The sequence below is a fragment of the Odocoileus virginianus genome, chromosome 20 (genome assembly GCF_023699985.2).
Source record: "Odocoileus virginianus isolate 20LAN1187 ecotype Illinois chromosome 20, Ovbor_1.2, whole genome shotgun sequence".
Lineage (NCBI taxonomy): Eukaryota > Metazoa > Chordata > Mammalia > Artiodactyla > Cervidae > Odocoileus > Odocoileus virginianus.
The window spans coordinates 11,877,001-11,896,414 of NC_069693.1; the positions used below are offsets into that span (position 1 = coordinate 11,877,001).

General features: G+C 52.5%; 1 protein-coding gene across 4 annotated transcripts; it reads right to left on the reverse strand.

The window, feature by feature from the left end:
* Positions 1 to 307: 307 nt before the first annotated feature.
* Positions 308 to 19,347, reverse strand: PLD3 (phospholipase D family member 3). Of its 4 annotated transcripts, none has more exons than XM_020912876.2 (12): positions 19,248 to 19,347; positions 9,022 to 9,154; positions 8,847 to 8,921; positions 8,611 to 8,753; positions 7,988 to 8,171; positions 6,299 to 6,419; positions 6,091 to 6,218; positions 4,515 to 4,715; positions 2,699 to 2,838; positions 1,935 to 2,100; positions 938 to 1,037; positions 308 to 831 (listed from the first exon to the last, which is right to left on the reverse strand). In XM_020912876.2, exons 2-12 carry the CDS (start codon positions 9,046 to 9,048, stop codon positions 644 to 646), a joined length of 1,473 nt encoding a protein of 490 aa, XP_020768535.2. In that variant the 5' UTR covers positions 9,049 to 9,154; positions 19,248 to 19,347; the 3' UTR covers positions 308 to 643. The 4 variants fall into 4 exon arrangements, with proteins under 4 accessions (XP_020768535.2, XP_020768527.2, XP_070306962.1 ...); XM_020912868.2 differs by lacking the exon at positions 19,248 to 19,347 and adding an exon at positions 12,042 to 12,108; XM_070450861.1 differs by lacking the exon at positions 19,248 to 19,347 and adding an exon at positions 9,707 to 9,900.
* Between the last annotated feature and the right edge of the window lie 67 nt (positions 19,348 to 19,414).

The window sequence follows — 19,414 nt, forward strand, 5'->3', positions numbered from 1 at the left end:
CAGCACACGTGGCCCCATGCTGGCTCCAGGAGGCTCTGTTCATGCCTGCCCACGAGGTCACACACCCATGCTCAGCACACACCAGCTCGCGTGCATCATACGCCGAGCGTTCAGCACACGCTGGCCCATGCTGGTCACCCACTGAGGGCTCAGCACACCCCAGACACGTGCTGAGCATCCAGTGCACACCAAACCACACTGGCCACATGCCGAGGGCCCAGGACCCACAAAGATGTCCCCCCAGAGGCTCATGCCAGCTGCCCCTACCCGACACCCCACCTCACACCACTCAGTCAGGCACAGGCTGTACAGACAAGTTATTTACTTCTTATTATGACCTTGGGCCCTCTTTGCCCTGGGAAGTGGGGTGGGCCAGGGGGGCTGGGCCCAGCATGCACCCCCACTTCTCCTTTGGGGGCTGAGCCCTCCTGCAGCTCAGCTGGGTCCTCTGGGGCCACAGCATCAGGCCAGTGGGGGCGGAGGTAGAGATGGGAGGCCGGGGTCGGGGTGGTTGCAAAGGGGAGCCTGTTGGAGCCACAGTGGGTCAGACAGAAGCGGGGGGGCACGGGGACAGGGGATGGAGACCCGGAACACCTGAGCCTGCAGGGGCCTTGCAGGCCTGGCCTGGCCATCGGACCGGGCCTCAGAGCAGGCGACAGGCGTTGCCCACACTGTCGGCGGCAGCGTCAAGGTCATGGCTGTAAGGGGAGTCCCAGTCCCTCAGGAACACGGCCTCCAGCTGGCTCCGCAGGCCACCCCGCCCGTTCTGCGTCACCAGCAGCGAGGTGCCCGCCGTCTCGGTGAAGTAGCTACCAGACCAGTTGGAGGTTCCTATGGGGGGTGGGGGGTCCAGAGAGTCAGGGCCCAGGGCAGCACCTGGACCCCCTTCCGACCCCTTCGCCCTGCCCCCTGATGATGGTGCTCCTGGAACACTCACCGATGTAGGTGGCCCGTTCGGTCACCATGTACTTGTTGTGGTTGACGCGGGCATAAGGGATTCGGGCCTGGGCATCGTCCGCAGGGACCACAAAGAGTTTCTGAGAGGGGTGGGGAGATGCAGGGTGAGGACAGAGAAGCCCCTGGATTGGGGGTGGGGAGTGGAACCAGGTCTTTGAGATTGGGGACCCTGGGGATCAGAACAGGGCCCAGAGAAGTGCACGTGTGCGTGCAAAGTCGTTTCAGTCGTGTCCAACTCTTTGCAACCCTATGGACCATAGACCACCAGGCTCCTCTGTCCTTGGGATTCTCTAGGCAAGAATACTAGAGTAGGTTGCCATGCCCTCCTCCAGGGCATCTTCCCAACCCAGAGATCGAACCCATGTCTCTTATGTCTCCTGCATTGGCAGGTGGGTTCTTTACCACTAGCACAGTATGCGAAGCCCTTCAGAGGAGTGGGTCCTCTAAAGACTGGTCCTCTAAACACGCCACCTGTTCCCTCTAGTGTTAAAAGTGTTAGTCACTCAGTTGTGTGTGACTCTTTGCAACCCCATGAACTGTTGCCCACCAGGCTCCTCTGTCCATGGAATATTCCAGGCAAGAATACTGGAGTGAAAAAAAAAAGATACTGGAGTGGGTTGCCATTTCCTCCTCCAGGGGAATCTTTCTGACCCAGGGATCGAATTGGGTCTCTTGCACTCCAGGCAGATTATTCACCATCATCCCTGAGGTCTTACCTCAGATGTCCCCCTTTCCTGAAAGTCTTCTGTGACCCTTCAGGCTGTAGCAGGAGCTTCCTCAGGGCTCCCTCATCCTGGCCCTGACCCCTCTGCCCACGCCCTTGATTCCAACCCTGACCTGTGGTCACCCCTCCTCCGCCCCAATCAGGGCACAGCCCGCTCTGGGTCATCCATCAGATGACAGGTGAGCACCACAGGAGCTGTGTCCCCGCACTGCCCTGCACAGGAGTTGAGGGGCGGGTCTCGGCAGGTGCTTACCACCTGGATGTCGGAGTGGGTATGATTGTCACGCAGGGCAGCCAGGGAGAGCAGGAAGGCCCGCATCGAGGGGTCAGAGTGTCCCCAGCAGCTGATCAGCAGGCGTACCTTGACGCCCCGCTCATAGGCAGCCCGCCGCAGCCCGTCGTCAATGGCAGGCCAGAACCTGGGGGTGGGGGGTGCAGGGTATGGAGGGAGGCCTCCCCTCACCTTTAGGGCGCCAGGCCTGGGTCCCGCTGCAGTTTCAGAGAGCCCCCATTTCCCAAGATCACCACATCTCTGGCTCCCGCTCCTGCCCACCCCCACCCAATCCACACATTGTCTTGTCTGCGGCCCCCAGACTACCTGCTCTGAGCGCCCAGATCCAATCATCCCCCCTTCCTATCCAAGATCTCAAACCCCAACTGTGCCACCCCAAACCTGAATATGCTCAGTTCCACCTCTCAAGCCCCTCACCCCATATCCCGCCCACACTCCCTGCTTCCTACCTCCAGAAACCCCACATCCTCTGCCTCAAGCCTCCAGTCCCCCCATCTCCATACTCCTTTCCCAATATTCACTTCCTTTTCTCTGTCCCCCTTCCCTTGTCTCGAGCATCCAGACCACTCTCCCTGTCACCTCTGTCTCGCCCGGTGGCATCCCCTCTCTCTGTCCCCTGGCCTTGGCCCCCTGCCTGCTTTCTGGGCCCCATCACTCCCTCTCCCGTCTCCTCTTTTACTCGAGTGGCTTCCGGCCCTGAGCCCTGTCCACGTGCCCAGCAGTACCGGCGTGGGTGGGAGAACTCCATGGTGGGCAGGTAGTTCATGACCGCGATGTAGATGAAACTCCGGGCGTTGTCCACCACGTTGAGCAGGGCCTTCAAGTCTGGGGTGCGGCCACTTGGACACAGCGGTGGGGGTGCACTCTGGGGGGAGAAGGGGACAGTCAAGACACATCCTTCACAGTGGCCCCCAGCTGCGGACAGCCCGTCAGGAGTCAGGTCCCTGTGTATCTCACTGAATGCTCAGCCTCCGTGAAGGGGAGAGAGAATGACCACATCCCAGCTCACAGGTGAGCAAATAGATGCTCAGAGAGGATAAGTGATTTGCCTAAGGCCACAGAGCTGAGGAACAGAGCCAGGGTTTGAACCTAGGCAGTGTGGTTCTAGAACTTAAGCTCTAACCCTGTGGTTCTTCACATGAGGTGCCTGGTCACGCAGCAGCAGCATCACCTGGCAACTTGGTAGAAATGCAAATTCCTGGGCCTCACAGCACAGGGCACACAGCATCAAGCTGTTAGGATGGAGCCCAGGGATCTGGTTTTAACAAGCCCTTCTGGTAATTCTAGTGCATGCTCAGGCTTGAGGACCTCTGCTTTAATCGCTTAAAATTTTTTTTTATTAGCGTATAGTTGCTTTACACTGTTGTACCAGTTTCTTCTGCTGCTGCTGCCGCGGCTGTTTAGTTGCTAAGTCGTGTCCGACTCTTTTTGTGATCCCATGGACTGTAGCCCGCCAGGCTCTTCTGTCCATGGAGATTCTCCAGGCAAGAGGACTGGAGTGGGTTGCCATGCCCTCCTCCAGGAGATCTTCCCAACCCAGGGATGGAAACTGCATCTCCTGCATTGGCAGGTAGATTCTTTACCAGCTGAACCACCAGTGAAGCCCTCTAATCACTTTTGTCCCTGACTGGCTCACAGCCCACCTCCATGGCATTCCTCATGTTCCCACCCACCCCAGGAGCTTCACCACCCAGCTCCCTCCACCCTCCCAACAGGTGAGCAAACTTAAGTTCTGAAAGGGGAAGCGGTGATGAGGGAAACTTTACTCCCCAGTGGGAGGTCACTGGAGCAAAGGACCCCAGTGAGTTATGTCCCTTCATCCATGCCTTAGTGTGGCACTTCATGATGACGCTGGGCCTGGCCAGGTGACTTGCTTGGGGGGTCCCAGGTTGGCCACCCCAACTAGTGAAAACATCAACAGCTGAAAACAGCAGTGCCTTGTCGGGAGTGGGTACAGTCCAACAGAACATTCCACAGAGATGAAAATGTTCTGTATCTACACTGTTCAATATGGCAACCACTTGCTAGGTGTGGCTGCTGAGCCCTTGAAAGGGGGCTAGTGTGACTGAAGAACTGACTTTTTAACTGCATTTCATCTTAATTGATTAAAAATGTGACACTCGGCCATAGTGGACAGTTCAACCAGGGACTGGCCTCAATGAACCCAGCCGTGCCGCCTCATTAGCCCTGCTGCAGCTGCCGCTAAGTTGCTTCAGTCGTGTCTGACTCTGTGCGACCCCATAGACGGGGACCCACCAGGCTTCCCCATCCCTGGGATTCTCCAGGCAAGAATACTGGAGTGGATTGCCATTTCCTTCTCCAATGCATTAGCCCTAAGAGATTGCAAATATTATGATGCAATCATAAGATTTCTAGATGAAACCAAAGCCTAGGGAGGTTGGGACATGGCCCAGGCCCCTGAGTGAGCAGAAGTGACAGCTAGTGGTCAGGATTCCCTCATCCCCATCAAATCACTGGGCAGGGGTGCATGGAGGAGGCCCAGGGAGGGCATGTGGCAGGCCCCTCTTTCCTTGGACTCACCGCCAGGTAGGCCAGAGCAGGGGTTCCATTGAGGCAGATTTCCATTGGAGTCTCTTGATTGTAGCGGGTGTCATAAGGCCGGGGCCAGGTTGACGGGATGGAGCTGCCCGCCTGGCCCAGGAACCAGTAGGCTTCGAAGATCTTGGTCAGGTCTCGAGCTAGGCAGCTGCAGTTGTACATGACCACGCCCAGCTCCTTGACCTGCGGGAGCACAGTGCTGAGCCCCAGGGTGGTGGCCTGGTGCCGGCAGGTGACATGGACCCCTGCAGCCCCTCCTCCTGCCTCCAACAAGTCCTCCTTCCTGCCCTTTGCCCTTCTGTCTCCCTCTCTTTCTGCCCCTACCTCCCCCCTCTTTCTGCCCCTTAGCCCCAGTCCTCCTTCCCCCAGCTAAAGCCCTGAGATGGACATGATCTTGACTCAAGACTAAAATCTGAAGTTTTGGCGAAAGTCAGTTACTCCAAAGCTCCGGTTTCCTGAACCTTTGCGGCTTCTACCTTCTACTGAGCTCCTGCTCAGTCTTAGGTCTCCACTGAGGGTTTCCTCCTCCAGGAATCCTGCCTTGACTGCCCAGCCTGTGTCAAGCATTCCTTAGGCTCTCAAGGTCCCTTGGGCCTCCCTCATCACTTTCCCTGGTGACAAACCTGTCTCCCCATTGGACTGGGAGGACTTGCACGAGGGATGTCTGTGTTTTTCCACAGAGTCGGTGGGATTAGGGGCTTCAGCCTAGTCACTCAGTTGTGTCCAACTCTTTGCAACCCCATGGACTGTAGCCCACCAGGCTCCTCTGTCCATGGGGACTCTACAGGCAAGTGGGTTGCCATGTCCTCCTCCAGGGGATCTTCCCAACACAGGAATTAAACCTCGGTCTCCTGCATTGCAGGAAGATTCTTTACTGACTTAGCCACCAGGGAAGCCCAAGAATACTGGTGTTTGGAGCCTCTCCCTTCTCCAGGGGATCTTTCCAACTCAGGAATCGAACCGGGGTCTCCTGCATTGCAGGCAGATTCTTTAGCAGCTGAGTTACCAGTGAAGCCCAATTAGGGGCTTGCACAATATCTATTTGTTGAAGACATGATCACTGCCTCAGCTGTACCCCTTTCCCATCTCTTGCTCATTCCTGCAGCTCCTCCAGGTAGCAGATTAACTGTCACCTCCTTTGGGAGATTTTCCTTGATACCCCAGGTTGGGTCCCCCATCCTGACCATCTACTTGTGTTTCTCCCCATCTCCCATCTCAGCCTTGACCCTTTTGGGTTGACACTGCCTGGTGACAGGCCCATCTCCGCCCTGGACCACGAGTTCCAAGAGGTCTACCTGTTGCCATCACGTTCTCAGCATCAGAACAGGGCTGGGCTTAGAGCAGGCTCTCAGGAAGTGAGTAGTGAAGGTCAAGTGGGTGGACAGGGCCTTGGATGCCGTATAAAGGGGCTTCCATGAGCAAGGGGAGGGTGATGGAGGGCTGGATTGGGGGATGCTTCTGGAGGTCTGGTAGCAGGAGGTGGGGGTACGGTTGGAGGCTGGGTGCCCCGTGAGGCAGGGAGTGACCTAGAAGGGCAGTGGGCAGGGCGCAGGCAGACCTGGGTCAGGGAGCGCCAATCCATGTTGGCACTGCCAAGGTAGAAGTGAGTCTGGTCCACCACCCAGAACTTGGTGTGCAGGACACCATGGGTCAGCTTCTGCATGTCCACCATGCGGACCTGGGCACCTGTACCGACAGAGGTGGAGGTCAGGAGCTGGCTTGGGGAGCCCCAGACCCAGCCCACCCCCAGTGGCCCCCTAGCTCACCACTTTGCAGCAGGGCCTGCAGGTCTGCCTGGGGCTGGGGCCCATTGGGCTTGCTCACAGCAATGCGGACCTTCACACCTCGGGGTGCCAGAGTCTGCAGCTGCCGGAGGACCTCCTCACCCTGGAGGGAGGAGACAGCTTTGAGGGGATGGATCAGCTGGTTCTTGAGCCCCACGGAGCACCCCAGGGAATTGTTTTGAGATTAGGCTTCTAGATCTGATCAGGCTTTACATTAATACAGTTAGGAAAGGCTTTACAGGTTAAGAAGTTAAAACCTTAATTTATCTGTTTTATTTTTTTGGCTGTGCTGTGGGGCATGAGGGAGCTTAGTTCCCCAACCAGGGATCAAACCCATGCCCCCTATATTCAGAACATGGAGTCTTAACCACTGGACCAACAGGGAAGTCTCTTTATGTATTTTAATACTTCGCTGCTCTGAGCCCTGTTAGGGTCTCCCTGCCACTCCTGCTCTTCACAGGTCCTTCCCAAGACCCTGACCTGTCTGACACAGCAGGGGTCTCTAGGCACCTTGCAGGATGTTGAAGGCACAGCACAGACTTGGGAGTCTGGGAAGACCGGAGTAAAGCTTGATGATGCCAATAACAGTAAGAGTAACAGCCAGTGATTCCCTTGTTTCTACTGTGAGCCAGGCCCCTTCTAAGCCCCTTTACACCCAAACTCTGAATTCTCACAGCTGTTATTGATAAGGCAAGTCTGAGTTTATCCCCAAGTGCAGATGAAGAAACTGAGTGTTTTAGAAATCAACAGGAAAGCAGGATTTGAACTCAGACCGTCTGCCTTCTATGTCTGTGCTTTGTGCTTTGAATCACTCCAGTAGGAACCAGCAGGGCATGGAAGCTCGTACCTTTTTTTTTAAGGTTGAAGGATCTTAGTTCCTTGATCAGGGATCGAACCCGCACCTTGGCAGTGAACGCTTGGAGTCCTAACCACTGGACGACCAGGGAATTTCCAGCTCATATAATTTTTAACTGTTGTGCATTTTTTCCAGGCACTGTTTAATGATCCCCACAACTTTAATACATTTAAAGTGCAGCAGGGAAAAGAAGAGGGACAAATTCACTACGTCTTTCAAAGAAGGGCTTAGCCACCTAGGCTGTTCCTTTTCAAATCTTGAAGTTTTATGCTTTTTAAGTTTGTCTGAAGACCCTAACAAGGCTATCATAGTAAATGCTTAAAAAGGGCTGACTCTTGTCAGGCACTGCTGTCATTGGCTGGGATCAGCCCGTTTCATCTTCATAACAGGTGAACTCTAGATAATGGCCCCATTCTACAGATGAAGAAACGGAAGACTGCGAGATGAGGTGACCTGCCTGAGGTCACAGAGCTGGGAAGCAGAAGCCTGGCTTGAGGCTGGGCTGGTACTCATTCCATGTTTCCATTTCTTTGTGTGACAGGCTCAGGGCAGCTTGTGGATAAGCTGTATCTGCTAGCCTAATCCCTCGTAATGAAACCCATGCCCTGACATTCAGAGGCCTCCAGATGACCATGACAAAACGCCCCCAGTCCAGCGGGCCATGTGAAGACAGTTGCTTCCAAACACTTTTGTCCAACCCACTACATGAGACATGCCAGTCTGTCTCCTGGGCTGGAGGGAAACCCCTTTCATCTCCCTGTCTCTGATGCCTCCCACCACCCCTGCTGCCAGCCAGGGCCCAGGTTGCCAGGTACCTGCTGAGCAGAGGGTTCCTGAGTGTGGGTGTCATTGTTGGTGAGAGTCCAGTAGAAGGAGGCAATGTCCAGGCTGCTGTGGGCACCAGCGAGCAGGCCCAGCCAGGCCTGGCTGGTGGACGGGTTGCTCGTGGAGGCATTGGGAAAGTCCAGGCCCTCGGGAATGCTCTCTACCAGCACTGCTCTGGGTGGGGAGGCAGGGAGGGAGGGAGGCAGAATCAGCTATGGTGGGCTAGACTGTGAGTGCTCACTTGTCTGCCCACGGAGGATGGAAGACTATATGTATTCGTGTGTGTCTGCATTTGTCTCTCTAGATTTGTGGAAGGTTGTGTGTGTGTGTGTCTGTCCATGGATGTGGATGGAAGATGCCATGTGTGTCTATGTGTGCCCGTCTGTTCTCAGAGGCATAGAAGATGACGCTGTGGTTGCCATGGCAACAGTGTGGGTGAAGCGGGTGGGTACAGAAGGAAGAAATGTGACGGTCCACTTGGGAGTCTCTGCAACCCCCTTATTCTGTCTTGACCACTAGGTGCAGGCCCTGCATAGTGCGTGTTGAAGTGTCCCTGGCCTGGCAGGGCCCTTCCCCCCCACCGTCCCAGGCACCCACGCCCCCCTCCACTTACTCGCAAGGGTCATAGCAGGGGGCTGGGCGCTGATTGGGCCCAAAGAGATGCAAGTCGCCGTATTCCCATAGAAACAGCTGAGTCATCAGGGCACCGAAGCCCACAACCGCCAGGATAAGGACTAGAAGGACCCAACGGGCTTTCTGCGGGGGAGGAGGAGGCGAGCAGTCAGCCCAAGGAGAGCAGCCCAGCTCACAGCCTCCAGAGACAGTCTGAGGGTGGCGAGGGGCACCTACCTTTTCTGCAGCTTTCCATGCCTCGATCTCATTCATGGGCAGTTCATTGGCAGGTTCCTCTGCAGGCACCTTCAGCTGGGGCACACGGATGGGGATGGTGGTGACAGGTCAGCTCAGCAAGGCCCCCACCCTCTCCTGATCCGGCCCCTCCTCCCTGGGTCCCCCATCCACCTACCTCCTGGTACATCAGTTTAGGCTTCATCGTGCCCGGCAGTCAGGGGTTATGCAGATCCCAGGTGCCAAAGTGGGTGTGTCAGGGTCTCCAAACTGCGGGGACCAGAAGCTGGCACTGTGTGGGGTGTTCTAGGCTTTGGGGGGACATTACAGAAAACGGATCAGCCTCGGGCTCACGGGACTCACTGGGTAGCCTTGCCTGTGATCACGGGGGCTACTGGCACTGCGCCCGCCACCCCTAAAGGAGGAAGCTGACTGCTGGTCAGTAGGGATTTCGAAATCCCTCAAAGTCCAACCCCTCTGCCTTCCTCCTATCCCTCTGGAGTGCCCTCCCTGCCTCGCTTTAGTGCCCACCATGCCCCCCTGAGCGCCCACCCTGCCTGTCATCAGCACTTGCACTGCTCCCCATTTAGCACCTTCCCTTCTCTGAGCCCTATCCTACACACTCCCAAAATGACAGCTCCGGATTGGGTCAGCAGAGCCCTAAATATTTTTGTGCCTGGCTTTTCCCAGCCCTGGGATTTACCCTGAAGTCATTTTCCAGGTAGCTCCTTTAACCTCACACTCAGGTAACCACTAGACAGCTCAGGCCAAGAGCCCAAGACCATCGGGGCCTCCCTGTCAGCTCCCATCCCATCCCCCCAATCATCCTCCCCTACCGTACCCCAGAGGAGCCTCGGCCTTACTCGGCAGACAGCTGCTGCTACCTCCACGGGGCCCCAGCTTCTGCCCCAACAGGCTGAGCAGGGGCGGGAGGAAGGAGGGGGCGGGGCCCAAGGGGCTCCGCCCACTGCAGCGGGGAGTCTGCGCAGTGAGCTCGCCGGTCCGGGCTCACCGCAGGGAGAGGGGGGGCCGGCCCCCCAGATACGGTCTAGCCAACCTGGCGGGGGTGGAGAAAGAGCACCGGTCTGAGCGCTGGCTTCGCTACGCTCCATCCTGGAGCCCCCCCAGTATGGGTTAGGGAGGACTCAGGTGAAGAGAAAAAAGAGCCCCCCCCCCCATCTTTTCTCGGCTATAAAACCTGTGAATATTTGTACCGCGGGAATGTATTACCTAGTCAAAAATAAATACGTAAATAAGACTAATGATTTTTAAAATTATAAAATAAAATGGAATGATCAAGGCTGAACAACATGATTTAGGGATGTAGCCATAAAATCAAGACACAGCCCACGCTATGGGAGGGGAAGAGCACGCGGTGTGGGATATAAGGGGATGGTGGGTTTCTGTTGTAATCTGTATTGCAGTCTGTATTTGATTAAAAAAAAAAAAGGCCAACTGATATTTTGATAGGGATTTTTTAAACGTTTCTTACCAGTTTGGGGGCGGAGGTTGGGGGGGAATGGATACATGTATACGTGTGACCCAGTCCCTTCCCTGTTCACCTAAAACTACCACAACATGGTTAATTGGCTATATCCCAATACAAAATGTTTTTGGTGTTTAAAAAAAAAAAAAAAATCCAGGCTCCAGCTGAAGGGACAAGGAGGGTTTCCCATTTACCATCTCATATCTCCAAAGCAGAATTTAAGGCCACAGCTGGAGAAATAAATTGAAGGGATTCCCCCTTTCCCACCCACCTTTCTCAATGAAAGAGGGGCAGGACCCCCTTTCCCCTACCCAGGCAGGAAGTGCACAAAAGTAGAGAAGGGTTATTATTGAAAGAAGCAACAGCGTCAGAAGTGGTTGCCTTGACAACAGGATTTGGGGGTGCGTCAGGATTGCTTTTTATCCTACGCCTATTTTCTTTTCTAAAATCGTGACATATGAGCGACTTACAGAAAAGAAAAATATCTGTGCGGGTTAAAAAAATAATTATAAAGCGAACACAGGTGTTGCCGCGTCCCAGGTTTTCTCACGTTTTAAAAAATTCATTCCACGCACTAATGTGATTAAAAAAAAAAGTAAATTTGAAAGGGAGTTCGGTTCGCCCCTCACCACAAGAACCAGCCTAGATCTGAAAGGATAATTTGAAAACCCCTTCCCCTTCAACGTCTGATCCCAGTTTGGTTAAACGCAGAAGAGCACAAGTTAAGTATTCCCCCACCCCCACCCCATCACAGGCAGCCAGCCAAAGAGGGGATGGATCCAGCGAGGGATGGCAACACAAGCTTATCTGATCTCCGGGTAGGTCACCAGGAGAAGCAGAAGGTAACAGTTTTCGATAAGGCTGACCGCAGGCTGGAAGGGTGGGGGAGGGGAGGCATGGCGCAGGAAACAAGTTTGCCTTTTATTTATTTGCAAAGCCCTTGGTGAGAAATGCTTTATTTGAGACTATGTGGTTGGAACAGAAGGTGAGATGAAATTAGGGACGCTAGTAGTAGTATTAGTTGCTCATTTGGGTCCGACTCTTTGCGACCCCACGGACTGTAGCCCTCCAGGCTTCTCTGTTCATGGGATTCTCCAGGCAAGAATACTGGAGTGGGTTGCCATTCCCTTCTCCAGGAGGGAAGCTAAGATCAACAGAAACAAAACTGGGGAAAGGTAGGGCTGGAAGATGTGAGGGATGGCGCACAGCACAGTGAGGCAGGGGAACTAGGGTGGCCGCTGATAAATCAAAAATAGGAAGAAACTAAACTCAATGGACATGAGTTTGAGCAAGCTCTGGGAGTTGGTGATGGACAGGGAAGCCTGGCATGCTGCAGTCGGTGGGGTCGCAAAGAGTTTGATGTGACTGAGCAACTCAACTGAAGATGCATTTTATTCAGTTTGTTAGCAATCTTTTGGCTTTCAAATTGTGCCGTGATGACAAATCTTTACTGATGGGTTGAGTTTTGACTTGCTATATTTTTATCAAAGCAAACGCACCTAACATACTTACAAAGAAAACCAGTACTGGAGAGGTGGTGTAGGTTGAGTTAGATTGGTGAGGCAGTTAACACTTGTGGCATCCAGAGCCAGATGCCTGATCTTAATATGAACCTCAGTATGTATGCGATTATTTGATTTCAGAGAACTGACAACGCATCTGTGCCTTAGTGTCCCCATCTGCAAAATGGGCAAAGTAAAAATACCACCTACTTTTCACAAGGCTGTTCGTTAATTTTGCACAGCTTTATTGTGCACCAGGCATTGTTTTAAGCACCGGGGACATCACTGTGAACAAAACAGACTTGAATAAAGACAGACAAAAAAAAAAAAAAAGTAAATTATATGCTATAGAGACTCAGGGAAGAGGGATGGGGTTGGGGTGGGGGTGGGGTTACTTGCATTTGAAAATAAGGAGGACAGGGAAGGCCGCACAGGGAAAGGGATACCTGAGGAAAAAACTTCAAGGAGGAAAGGAAGAGAGCTACAGAACAGTATTCTAAGCACAGAGAACGGCCAATGCAAAGGCCCTGAGGCAGCAGTGTGCCTGTGGGGATAGAGAAGAGGCATGTATCTGGTAGGGGAATGGCAGTGAGGGGAGGGAGGGGAGGTGAATCAGAGGTCACAGGACCAGATTATGTAGAGCTAGCTGGACTGTGGCAAGAATGGGGCCAAGGGTAGGTTCTGGGCAGAGGAAATATGATCTCCTTTGGGGGTTGTAGTGAGTTGAATGGTGGCCTCAAAATTGATAAGTTGGATGTGGTCATCACTCTTGGAACTTGTGAATGTGACCTTATTCAATGGACCTGGAGTCTCATTACATACATTAGCATATGACACACTCAGAGGCGCCATGACAATTCCAAGGCTGGCCATTAAAGGGCCAAAAGTGGATGGTGGCCCAGTTCCTGGAAATCTCCCCACCCTTTCTCCAAGAGAGTTAGAACAATCCTCCTACTCATTAGCCTATGAAATTACACAGCCCAGGGACTTCCCTGCTGGTCCAGTAATCAATTAGACTCAGCACTTCCACTGCAGGGAGCATGGGTTTGATCCCTGATGGGGGAACTAAGATTCTTCATGCTGCCCAGTGCAGCCAAAAAAAGAAAAGGAAAGAAATTACTCAGCCCATAAAAACCAACCACTCCCTATTTCGGGGACTCTTGCCTTCTGAGATGGCCCACACTCTGTGGAATGTGTTTCTCCCAGGGCCAGTTCTTGCTTCTTGAGATGAACCACATCCTGTCTATGGAATGTGTCTCTCTCTAAATAAGTCCACTTTTCATCTATCACTTTGTCCCTCACTGAATTCTTTCTGTGCTGAGACATAAAGAACCTAAGCTTCATTAAATCCTGAGACCAGGTGTGTGATTTAGATGAAAAGAAAGTGGGTTTCAGTCCCAGTTTGGATTTTGGCTGTGTTTTGAGTCCCAGCCTGTAGGACTGAATTGTAATTTCACCAGCCCATTGAATAACTCCCTGTCCCCTTGGCATGTGCCTTGCCTGACCCTGGGTGTGACACCATAGCCCAGGGACAAGAAGGAAGCAAAACCCACCTGTGTTGGGTCACAGTTCCCTGAACACCCCCACCCCCGGTGAGGGTGGGAGACTTGATCCCCCTTCCATAGCAGTGCTTTGGATTGATGAATCTAGGGTTCAAATCCCACCTCTGTCACTTTTTAAGAAATTTTCTAATACATATGTGGCTGCACCCGGTCTTAGCTGCAGCACGTGGTATCTGTAGCCGTGGCATGTGGGATCTAGTTCCCTGATCAGGGCTTGAATCGGGTCCTCCCTGCTTTGGGAGCGTGGAATCTTAGCCACTGAACAGCCAGAAGCCCTCTGTCACTTTCATATTCAGTGACATTGGGCACAGGGCTTTATTTCTCTGAGCCCTGCTGGCCTCATTCATAAAAAGAGGATTGGGACTTCCTTGGTGATTCAGTAAAGACTCTGCTTCCACTGTATGGTGTGCAGGTTTGATCCCCAGTTGGGAAACTAAGGTCCCGTATACCATGTGGCATGGTAAAAAAAAAAAAAAAAAAAAGTGCCCTTGGTTCATATCTCAGCTCTGTGCTTTACCTGGAGAAGAGGCCACCTTTTCTGAGCCTCACTTGCATTCTCAGAACAGCGAGGAGACTAATATACCAACATGACATTTGCTGGGCAGAGTCAATGATCATCCACAGCAGTCAGTTCACACAGATACAAGCTGGCTGGTGAGTTGTGTCCCCTAGTACCCTGAACACACTGTTTATCACAGATAAACTTATATATGTGTCCCTTGAAAAGCTAAGTCTATGTCTGATTTATTCCTACCCACCGAGTGCCTAGCACGTTGTAACCACTCAATAAATGTTTGTTTTCCTTCTGAAAACAGAAGAAAAGAGCAGTAGAAGGGAGAAAAGACTTTCTTAGATGTCACTTAAGATTCAGTGACACTGGTTCAGCACCTTGAGTTCTGAGCCTGGGGCAATAGTGTAGATAGTGGCGCTTCAGCCGGATGGTAAAATTCAGGGTGGGCCACTTAGCTGCTGAAGCATATATGAAGCACTGGACAGGCCATACCTTAGGAAACATTTACAAACCTAGGGACCTTCAAAACAGACCTGCTCTTGGGTTTAAAGGGGCCAATTTTCATTTGATTATGCAGACCCCTTTGGACTGACTGCACAATCATCTGTGGTCAAGTCTACAGAAAACAGTACAGAGCACTGGTTTTGTAAATGTTTTTGTTTTGTTTTTAGCAGCAGATCTTTTATTTCAAAGGACCCCAGAAGGTGCCCCTTCTAGGGACAGAAGATGCTTGGTCTGAAAAACAAGTAAAAAAAAAAAGAGCAAAAAAGGCGCACACGAATCCCCCCATCCCGTCATGAATGGTGCATACTTGGGAACTGGAACTCAAAAGCTGTCCCATCCCTACTCAAACCCCCTCTGTGGCTGCCCACTGCCTTTGGGACAAAGTGCAACTGTCTTATGATGCCCTCCTGGGCTCTCCATGGACAGCGCCTGTGGACCTTCCCCATCTGACAGTTTTGGTTCCTCTGACTCCAAAGCTGTTTCTGACTCATATCTCCTCTCTGAACTTCAGCTCTGCAAGTCCCATGGCCTTCTAGATACCTCCACCCAGGTGTCCCTAAGCCCCTTATACCCATGTCTCCAATTGTCCTTAGCATCTCTCCTAAACCTGCCCCTCCCCTGGGTCCCCATTCCCAGGACAGCTGTCCTACCCACCCTTCAGGTCTCAGCCTGTGTTCTACCTTCCCCAGAAAGCCCTGATGCCCCCAGAGTCCTGGGTCCCCCACAACTTATCCACTTGGCCTCGCAAGAGTGTCTCCCACCCACCCCTTTCCCCTCTCCTCCAAGGCCATGAACTGGCCTCCCTCACCTGGGTCCCCATTCCACCTGCCTCCTGTGGCTCCCAGCCTCCACGCAAACACTTCTAATTCCCATCTGAGTCTGGCTTGCCCCTCCCCTGCTCAAATACTCTGTGGCCCTCAGTGTGCATAGGAAAAGGTCTCAGCTTCTCACTGTGGCTCCCAGAGCCCTTTCCTTAATAACCTTTTGGGCTTATGCTCGTACCATTCTCCATGGCCTAGTCATATTTAATATCTTTCAGTTCCTCGAACTGAAACCACACATTTACCACCAAACCTGCCCACAGCTGCTCCTCCTGCCTGGCATACCTTTCTCTCTTCATGTTGCTCACTTCTATCAGCTTATGTACCACCTCCTCTAGGAAGCCATCCCTGACTCCTTGGCTGGTCCAGACATCCTCCATGGGATTGGCAGTCCCCTGGACTTATCAATCCTAGCCCGGACCCCTCTGCCTATGCCTCTCCCAACCTGGCTCTGACCACTGGACTGTCACTACCTGATGATGGGTCCGGAATCCATGAGGGGAGGGCCGGGCTGGCTGTCACTGCTGTATCCCCCATGTCACCCAGCACAGGGACAGTTCATTGCAGATGCTTAGTGGCCAGTTCATCCATCTATTCATTCAACTAGTATTTATTCAACTACTGCTGACAAGCCCTATCTAGAAATTGGAGATGCAGCACAGAAAAACAGAAAAAAAAAAAAATCCCTAGGAAGGAAGAAATTCTTTTGAGGGAGTGAGACAATAGATCAATGAGTGAATCGTACACCGTGTACCTGGGAGAAAAAGGGACAAGGGAGGGGTGCTGTGGCATCACAGTGAAAGTGGTTGATGTCGCCATTCAAAAATAACAACAGGGACTTCCCATGGTTGAGATGCCATACTTCCAACACAGGGGCACAGGTTCAATCCTTGGTCGGGGAACGAATATCCCACAGGCTGTGGCCCCAAAACCCTCCCCTCAAATCAAACAAATGAAAAAAAAAACCACCACATCTGGGGGAAAAAGCATTATTATCCCTGTTTTTCAGATGAGACAGGGCTCAGGGAAATCACTGCCCATGTCACACAGGGTTGGTCTGTCGGCTGGGAATCTGATCCCAGAACTCAGTTCTGTTCCAAGACACTATATTGTCAAACCAACTCACAAACACAAAATAAGGTGGAGTGTCTTTTCCTTGCTACCCTCCAGGAGGTCTGTGGCTGTGCAAGGGTAGGATATGGGAGAGACAGTGGGGATCCTTATGTTTATTGAACCAGGCACTGCTCAAAACACTTTATATATTCAATTCTCACAACAGTGTTTTTATTTTGTTTTAGCCTAACTTCCCCCAGGTGACTCTCTGGTAAAGAATCCACCTACCAATGCAGGAGACACAGGAGATGCAGGTTCCATCCCTGGGTTGGAAAGATGCCCTGGAATAGGAAATGGGAACCCACTCCAATATTCTTGCCTGGGAGATCCCATGGACAGAGGAGCCTGGTGGGCTACAGTCCATGGGGTTGCAAAGAGTCAGATACAACTGAGGGGCTCAACAACAACAAACAGATAAGGGAACTAAAGACCTAGGGTGGTTAAGCCATTGGCATAAAGGGACAAAACCAGGAAGCCAGGATTCGAGCCCAAGCTCCCTAGGGTGCTGGGTATAGACAGCCCCCTCTCCTGCTATCTAATATCTGTAGACCTGTGGTTTCCTCCCTCCCTCCTGAATAGCCTCTCAAAACCTCTACCGACATCCCCTTCTCCCTCCCTTCAATCTTTGAGAAGGACATTGGAAACTCTCCAAGCATAAAGGATATGAGTGCAGCTTTAAAAGAGGACTTCAGTTGTTCTTCCAGCCAGGCTGCTCTTGCCAGTCCATCCTTGGTAGAAGTTCTCAGCTGCTGCTGTGGCTTCATGTCACATCAGATCACATCCCTCCTCTCTTCCAAACCAGCCTCACTCAGGGTAAAGCCAGTCTCTTCCACGGCACGTGAGACCCCAGGGGACCTTCCCCCATCACCTCGCTGACTTCATCCCTCATCCCTCTCCTCCCTCACTGGCCTCCTCGCTACCCCTTAGGGAAGCCATGCAGGCTCCTACCTCAGGGCCTTTGCACGTGCCATTCCCTCTGCCTAGAATGGGGCTACCCTGGTGTTTCAGGCGGTAAAGAATCTGCCTGCAAGGTGGGAGACCTGGGTTCAATCCTTGGGTTGGGAAGATCCCCTGGAGAAGGGCATGGCTACCCACTCCAGTATTCTTCCTTGGAGAATTCCATGGACAGAGGCGCCTGGCCGGCTACAGTCCATGGGGTCACAGAGTGGGACACAGCTGAGCGACTAACACTTTTACTTTCTGCCTAGAATGCTGCTCTTCCCCCAGAGAGCCATGTCACTCTCTCCCCCTCTTCAAGTCTTTGTTCAAATGTCACTAGGTCACCCTACTTAAAACTACAATCTCTGCATTCCCTACCCACCCCCCAATATATCATATCATCTACTTACCCATTTGTGTATTATCTCTTGCCATTGCTATTAACAGAATGTAAACTCCATGAGGCCAGGGAATCTGTTTTGTTCACTCATGTGTCCCCATGCCTAGCACAATCTTGGGCATGTAGAACATGCTTAACAAATATCGATTGAATGAATAACTTGTATTTGCATTCCCATATTACAGATGTAGTAACTGAGGCACTGGGACCCTAAGCCACCCGCCCAAGTTCATGTAGCTATTTAAGTACTAAATGCTAAAACCAAGATTGGCACCTGAGGGGTTCCAGTCCCCGGCACACACTGTAATGACTGTCCTCCTCAGCCATGCTAAGGCAAGCTGAGTGACTAAGATATTTGCCTCTTCACCTGGGGATTTAGGGTTGCTGAGGTTTGATGGTGTGGTGAGACCTGCCTCATCTCTCTGTACCCCTGATTTTATGAGTCAAGGGAGGGTTGGGTCTAAGCTACCTAGAGTCTTCCCCCCACCAAGCCCTGCCCGACCCCTGCTATGGGCTAAGTGCTCTCAATTTGAGGGTGGGAAATCAGTCTGTCCACCAAGGTAAAGAGGGAGGGATTAATATTGACATGAGCAAGGCTCTTAATGGCTGATGGGCCACCCTCCCAGGTGTGGTGACGTGGCAGAGGGGAGGACAGCTTGGAGACTGTGACGTGGGACAGCAGGGGTTGGCTGCTGCAGCAGAACTTGTCAGGATATAGAGAGTGTGACACCTCGGGAATGATGAGGGTAGCTGGGGGGTGGGGGAGAGTGACAATGAGGAGGGGATGAAGGTGACTGGATGAGGGCAAGGGTGAGATGATTAACTGTGTTAGCCACATCGAGCTGGGCATGTCACCAGAATAAACTCGCAGGACCCTCACTCTCATCCCTGACATAGGCGTCCCTGTGTGGATTTTACAAATGAGGAAGCTAAGTTGCAAAGGTGTGATGAGATGGTCAAGGTTACCCAGAGGTTTAGCGATGGAGCCAGAATAATGGGCTCTAGTACCTGGTATGTGAGAGGTGACATGGGGAAAATGACAGAGACATGAAGAGAAGAAAAAAAAAAAACAAACAAAAACTCCTAATGGGGAAACACTAGAAGCATTAGGCACGGACAGTGGCTGTCAGAGAAGTAAAGGTGACAGGGGATTGACGGAGACATAAAGGATGAGAAAGACAGAAGGGAAACGTAAGTGTGGTTTACGAAGGGGACAGGAGGCGTGCGAAGGTGACAAGGGGGTATGATGACGATTTATGAGAAGGACATTGTAAAGGAGTAGCAGCAACAAAAGAGATGTGTAGGCGACAGGAGAAGGCGACATGACAGGAGAGACATTTGGTGGCCATGGAACTTAAAAAGAACGAAATCTTGTTAAGGGGACTGATGGCGACATTAGGAGAGTGGTGGAAACACAAGGGAGTGATAACGATTTAAGCAGGATGCAACATAACGGGAGGAACGGAGACATAAAGACACAGAGGACGATATGAGAGGAGAAATGCATGATAAAGGAAGGACAACATGAAGGCAGCCGAGGCGCCGCGCCCCCAGATCGCACATTACCTGCACTCCACGTTTCCCACTCCGGGACCCAGCCCCGCTCGTACCTTCTAGGCTGGAACCCCGAGCGCCCCCCCCCGACCCAAACCCCGCCGCGCGCAGGCGCACTCCGGCTGGACTGCGGACCCGCGGGGGCCAAGCAACTGCTTTTCTCATTGGCCGTGCTCCTC

Coding starts and splice junctions, on each gene's coding strand:
- PLD3 (XM_020912876.2), bottom strand. CDS start 9,048: ATGAAGCCTAAACTGATGTACCAGGAG. Junction 8,754..8,846: donor CATGGAAAGCTGCAGAAAAG/GTAGGTGCCCCT, acceptor CCTCCCCCGCAG/AAAGCCCGTTGGGTCCTTCT. Junction 4,716..6,090: donor ATTGGCGCTCCCTGACCCAG/GTCTGCCTGCGC, acceptor GTGCTCCCGCAG/GTCAAGGAGCTGGGCGTGGT.